General features: G+C 38.2%; 1 protein-coding gene across 1 annotated transcript in view; it reads right to left on the reverse strand.

Moving 5' to 3' along the window:
- LOC113809088 (phenoloxidase-activating factor 2) overlaps positions 1-7,500 on the reverse strand; it is an 8,918-nt gene that overhangs the window by 991 nt on the left and 427 nt on the right. The window contains exons 2-6 of the mRNA XM_027360577.2: positions 3,541-3,766; positions 1,800-1,975; positions 1,079-1,227; positions 270-555; positions 1-108 (exon numbers count right to left, since the gene is read on the reverse strand). The exon at positions 1-108 is cut by the window's left edge and continues 96 nt beyond it. Coding sequence (XP_027216378.2) covers positions 1-108; positions 270-555; positions 1,079-1,227; positions 1,800-1,975; positions 3,541-3,766 — 945 coding nt within the window. The remainder of the gene's footprint in view (positions 109-269; positions 556-1,078; positions 1,228-1,799; positions 1,976-3,540; positions 3,767-7,500) is intronic.

The following is a 7,500-nucleotide window of genomic DNA, read 5'->3' on the forward strand; positions in this document are numbered from 1 at the left end:
CATGAAGGACCGGTGCAGGGAGAACCGGAGGCCGAGGCGAGGGCTGCTTCGGAGGGCACTCTCGCACCGGCCGTGATTCACCACTGGGAGGTCGATGGATTTCAGAATCTGTGGGATGGCGGTCCGTCTTTTAAAGGTTCATAGAACTGCTCTTGTCAGTTGGAGTGAACTTGTATTACTCTGAACAGTGAATCTGATGCTTCATATAAGATACCCTGTCGTCAGATGGACAACTCATCTCTCTCTCTCCCCATACACACGCAACCCACCTGCTGGTATTTTCCCCCGAAAGAGTTCTTCCCCCAGCCCGAGCTGACGCAGAGCATGCCGTCGAAGGTCTGGCGCGGGGACGGGAGGCAGACGGTCTGCACGGTGGGGCCCAGTTCCGCCGCGCGTTCCAGGATGAGCAGGGCAACGTCGTAGTTGATGTTCCGCGAGTCGTAGTTGGTGTGCATGAGGATCTGACTCACACCGATTTCCTGGTGGACTATCGGTTCAGAGGGGTTCTTGAAGTCCCACTCGCCGAGTCGGACAACGATGTTGTTCGTCTGTTTGCTGTGGCGTTGGAGCGGAGAAATATTAGCAAAGATCAGTCCGGGTTAGTTTCTAGTCGTGATTGGAGTGATTTCTCGGTTATTTGACGCGTCAAAACCGTTACTCGAGAAATTCATGAAAGTCACACTTTACGTTAGGATACAATACTCTTGCTACATGTTCGAGAAAAACTACTTTACCAGAGCATAAATCACACACAATTTTCGTTAAAGGCACACATGCGGAATAACGTTATGTTTGACCAGGAATATCAGAATAAATAAAAAATTTATGGCATAAATAATTTACATGCATACGTCCTGTCTTGGTATACACATATACCGGAAAACATTTAGCAACATGAAATATAAGAATTAAATACCTTTTCTTCTGCTTAAATAATAACAGTAAGACTTTTAAAGAATATGCGGAATTACCAACTGCTCGCATTAGTTGTTATCAAACAGTCCAGAATACGTCTTACAAACTCACTAAAATTATATTCTAGTCTTATATCCCTTCAAAGCACAATCAAGACACATACTCCTGCACGTTATGAGCAGCTGTGAGGACGACCCGCGGGTGGATGAGGGAAGCCCCGCACACATACACGGGGATCCCTCCAGTGCCACTCACACCTCGAGTCAGAACCGCCGCCATCCAGGGGAACTCTCCGAACTGCGCCTGGCTGTCCTTGTGAGGGAAAAAACGTGCCGTTCAATTGTTTTGAAATGATACTGACAATCATCTGATATGTCCAAACAGAACACTCATCATAACAAGAAGCACCCAGAGAGCGCATACCTCCGCCAAGGCAATAGGGTCACTGGTACAATAAAAATATTCACACTTGAAGAATTACTTTAGAATCACCTCTCTCTCAAGTATACTGGCGACGTCCGTAAACAACCTCCTTAGTGGAGGTAATAAAGGTAATTATAATGATAACAGTTACCCCTTTTGCAAAGGCAATAGCGGTGACTATACCATCATTTATCAAATCCTGGATCCAGATCACCACCAAATCTAATGGCCTCTAAGTTAAGCTGACACATTTCTGTTATAACTTTCATTAAAATCCGTTCTTAATTTTTGAATTTATCATGCTAACCGACCAACCAACATACCAACTAACCAACCAACACTACCAATAACCTTGGCGGAAGTAATAAACTTAAAAACAAACAAGAACAAAAATAGAAAAATAAAGATAAGAAAATATATCAGAATTTTCTTATCAAACATCTTAGGTAAAAACAACTCACATTGAATCCCTGAAAATTGGCTCCAACGCCGACCTCGTTCCTCTGGCCGCACTGGGTCACCGGCGCCTCTGACGTTGGCGGGAGTTTGTTGAGGTCAAAGTTCTCGCAACAGATGTTGTTCACGTCTTCAGGACACGCGCCGTTCACTCGCAGGTCAACCATGGTCACTGTACCATCTTCCGTTTCCAAATGAAGAAGCAACGGGCAGAGGAGAGAGAGATGGAGATCGAGAAGGAATAGAAGAGGATGAAAGAGAACAAGGAGGAGAAGAGAGAGACAAAGAGAAAAGGAGAGGTTGAGGGAAGGAGAATGTGCCCAGGGGTTTGCTGTGGTAATTCCTGGTCATTTTGCAGTGCTCAACATCCTCACAGACCCAAAGCATGGTTATAGTGTTACGAGAAACAGTTCTGCATTACCTGCAGTGCCAAAAGGGACGTTCTTTGTGATTCTTGAAAGAAAACAAGCTTATTGTTTCTGCTAAACATAATGGTTATTCTGGTGATAGTGATAATAATAATCACATTGACTGTTGATAGGATAGTTATCATAATTCTTCTTGGTGTTAGTATTCTTACATGGTATCAGTATTCTTATCAGGACCAATATTGTTATTTGTATCTTTATCAGAACATTATCGTCACTATTATCGTTATGACTGTTGATATCATCATTATCAACATTGTTATAATCCCTTTTGTGATTTACTTCACCATCACTATCATTATAATCATTCACACACACAAACGCGCGCACACACACACACACACATACACACACACACACACACACACACACACACACACACACACACACACACACACACACACACAGATATATGTATATATATATATATATATATATATATATATATATATATATATATATATATATATATATATAATATATGCGCACTCCAGACCAATATGAAAATACTAAAATAACAAAGAGATACCATCGCTTATGGAAATGTCTGGGGCGGTATTCACAAACGTTCATATAATTTTCTTTAAAAACTCAAGACTCTTACAGACAGCCTTTGACTCCAGGATTGTCATAGAATTTGTCCTCAGCGATTTCATCTCCGACTCAATACTTTTGCCACATTTCAAAGTTAACTCAACCAGAATTAATATCTACGTTTCAATAGACTCATCGACAAGGATATAGAATAACTATTGCAGTGAATTTAAACTATATCTTAACTATGATCGTACACATTTCATATCTTTTATACGTACACGTGGCACCCATTACGCTTGTGTCATTACATCTGTAAAGTTACGCAGCGACATTCGTATTCATTGAATATAAAACTGCAATAAAGGTTGGGAAAACTGATCAATCAATGTCTGCCAATAAATAAGAGTGGCATGCACGTTTTTCTTATTGTGACGGCTATCTTAAGCAACTGTAAAATCGCATTATCGTTGCTGTCTGCGTCTGACGGGAGCATTTAAAAGACGAGACCCGCATGAGTGTGGGACGCCTCCAGACATGTCTAACTTTCGGTCGATTCGTAGACAATATTGTGTGTCGAGGACATTTTCGTAGAGCCAGAAAAAAATACGGAGCCATAGATTCTCTCTCTCTCTCTCTCTCTCTCTCACACACACACACACACTCTCACACACACTCACTCTCACTCTCTCTCTCTCTCTCTCTCTCTCTCTCTCTCTCTCTCCCTCTCTCTCTCTCTCTCTCTCTCACTCACTCACTCTTTCTCCCTCCCTCCCTCTCTCACCTGTGACCTCATTATCATTGCACTGCCACCACTTGACACAGGTACAACTCGAGGTAACCGGCGACGGAGTCTGTGGGCTGTTGTTGCAGGTCCCGCTAATGAGGCAGATTATGTCATCGTTGGAGATGTTCGACGTGTCCACAGCCTGTCGCGGGAGCCTGGACGCCGCCGCCCCCAACGCCCACAGCAACGTCAGAGCGCCCACGGCTGCGAGTCGTGTGTGCATCTTTGGGAGAGAGAATGTGTTCATGTGTTCTGCGATGGTAGGTCTATATGGTATCCATATATGTATATGTGAAAAGAGAAATAATGAAATGAATAAATAAACAGGTGGGTGAATATACAAGTAGACTTCAGATATATGTGCACACACACATATTTATATAAACACACACACACACATATATATTCATATATGTATATATATACACACACACATACATACGTACATATATATATATATATATATATATATATATATATATATATATATATATATATATATATATATATATACATATACAGACGTACATACACACACACACACACACACACACACATACATACATATATATATATATATATATATATATATATATATATATATATATATATATATATATATATATATTTACTACCGTACTTTGAATACCAAAAAATACCCCGAGCCAGGCGCAGATCCAAAGGGGAGGCGTGTCCGGCGGGCGTCCCCCTATCGGCCGGTTTGTTAAAATTGTCCCAACCCAGTGAACATACACAGAAATAAATATATACCTGTCTATCTATTTATACACTCATCTATCTATCTATACGGTAGATATGCATGTCTAGACTGATAGATATGCATCCGTTTAAGTGTATAAGCAATGAATGTTCATTGGGTCGGGCCTCGCACAATATATGTATATATATATATATATATATATATATATATATATATATATATATATATATATATATATATATATATATATATTTTTTTTTTTTTACCGAAGCTTTTGAACGAAACAGCTATGCCAATGCAGCAATCACTGACTAGTCGACTCAACCTTTTTATTCCGGGAGCCTAGTAGCTTCTAGCTTCCGATGTGAGTTTATACATATGATGAATAACTCTGTGTTCTCAAATTCTCATGCAAAAACACTTGGCAATTGTGACTGGGCTTTGACCTCCATTCGTGCGCCCCCGCCCCCCTTTCCAAAAATATTGGATCCTTCCCTGTGTGCCTAACCATAATGTTAGGTTAGATACATGTTACTGGTCACACACTTATACATAAATCTGCGGTTAAAAACAAGAACCATAAATCAATGTATATTGTTGTTTTGGTGCAAATGGAACACGAAAATAATACAGAGCTTCATATCCTAAATAGGAAAATATTGTCTTAATCAGCAGCGTCATTTAACTAAAATGGTAAAAGTATTGAGGTAACGGATATTTCCTGTGAAATTTGCAGCCACAAATCGTATCCAGAAACTGGTGTAGCGTTTTTATTTGCTGCACTTACCAAGAAAGAACCTTGGCTGCGTGTGCGCGGGGAGAGAACCCAGCTGATCAATGGCTTTCATTACTTCTGGGCTGAACTTTATATTACATCTATGCCTTCCTTTGGTTATTAAAATACTGTTCGCCTTATAATTATGATATTTTATCAATTTACTTTCAATAAACATGATGTGATGTGATGAATAAATGAACTAATAATGTTTTGAATGAATAATGAAAGGAAGAAAAGCTTACGTGCTTAATAAAATGAATCAGGGCAGTTTTCATAAAACTTACAGAATTAAATTTTAGTGCTTCTAATATCCTGAAACATCTTATAACACGATAAATACGGTATTCTGCATTCATTACCGGTGATCATTGTTTTTTTACACGTTAGTTTCAGAAGTGACCGAGTCCGGAAGAACAAAAAGTTCGTATATAATTACATTTGTTGCGATGAACATGCTTGTAGCTTATGCGAATTTCTTTACTTTGAAAAGAATAGATATTTTCATTTAGTTTTTTTTATGATTAATTCAGGACTTTTTATGCGAAAACAGAGGCACAGAGGCAAGGAACAGCGCCTAGAGCAACTTCAATAAACAAAAAAATGTAAATAATACTTGATATCATTAGAGCTACAAATCAACTAAACATGATAACTATACACTACTTTATTCAACTCAATTATAATCCAATAAACCCCATCATATCAAACTCAGTGCATCTAAATACCTAACGTTTATTTAAGTGAATTGAGAAAACAAGCGCCTGGTTTGGTGTGTCTGCGGGTTTCGTGTAGTGGTTAACCTTGAGCCAGACAACGTTACTGGATTATGTATTAAGCCTAACGAAACCATTTTAAATAATTCATGTAATGATAAATGATTTATTTTTTAGTTCAACGCTGTAATGCGTATGTGCTCAGGGTGATAACAGGACAACGGCCGGACATGGAAAAAAATATTCTGCGTTTAGAATGATAATACGACACTCAGCATGAGAGTGCAACAAAGTGCAACACTCAAGTTAATGATACAGGGTACAGCATAATGCTATAGCTCTAATCCAATGTTTAGAGTGATAATGATAACGAAATATTGTTTACTAGCTTAATATAGGCCTATGTTTCCCGTACCCTGTCACCCCCATTCCACAGTACGGGAAAATGGCGGGAAATGCTTACCGAATACGCCTATCCTACAAACACAAACTTCAGATTAGTGGCAGAAATAAGCAAAAATCATGAAACTTCTGTTCCAAAGATGAAAGATGAAAACTATGCAAAAAATCCGGAAATGTGCAAAATTGTCCTACTTCCAGAACAAGTTCAGGGTCAACCATCTCGTTCGGCGCATTCCATGACGCTATTTAGTTATCATCACCATCATCATCAAAATTCTCATTATAATCATACCATAATCATTACCATCATCAACAATCTAATTCTCATCATCACCACCATATCATGATCATTATCATCAACAATATTCTCATCATTAGCATCATCAACATTCTCATTATCATGATCATCACTACCATAATCATCAATATTCTCATTATCACCACCATATCATGACCATTACCATCATAATCATCATCAACAACATTCTCATTATCATCTTCACCCTATAATCATCACCAACATCATCATCAACATCCTCTATATCATCACTATACCATGATCTTCACTACCATCATCAACATTCTCACATCATCACAATATCATGCTTATAATCATAATGATTAGAAACATCGTTATCATTATCACTATCATCAATATTTTATCATCACCATTATCATCATCGTAGACGTAATCATAATCATCGATAATATAATTTTTATTTTCATCATCATAACTATCACATTTCTCTAAACTAACACTCCTGCCATTCCTAGCAATAACAATAATCATTAATATCAAACGCAAAACATACTTGCAAGCAATTACCTCGAATAAAGAGATTATAAGTAGAACGATTTACAACAACAGGAAATTATACATGCTACAGTGACTACAGGGTTACACACTTTAGTACTGAACAGGATGGAATTACCCTACAGATCTCACCAGCTGGGATTTCCCTTCCTGTATATGTGGGGATTTTTTTGAGAACGAGAAAAGATATGATAAAAAACAATGGATAGTGTAACAGCGTAATATGTAATCTGATATAAAACCTGGATTCTTTTCTTCGAATGGGAGACAAAAAAGTCAAATATTTGCACTTTTTTCAGTTTATTTGCGTTATTTTTCTTTTATTATACAACGCTATCCAACAGGGTTTATTTATTCGTTCAATTTAGAGTCCTAAAAAAAGGAAAACTAAATAAACAAAGTGAAAATAGGTAACAATTTGTCAAAGCGCAGGCAAGTGTAACTACTATACATTTTTTCCTACTGCGAGAACAACTGGTATCGCCTCCATCATATCCTGTCTAATGTCTGACGTACCTGAGCACACAAT

Source organism: Penaeus vannamei, chromosome 23, assembly GCF_042767895.1.
Source record: "Penaeus vannamei isolate JL-2024 chromosome 23, ASM4276789v1, whole genome shotgun sequence".
Classification (NCBI taxonomy): Eukaryota; Metazoa; Arthropoda; class Malacostraca; order Decapoda; family Penaeidae; genus Penaeus; species Penaeus vannamei.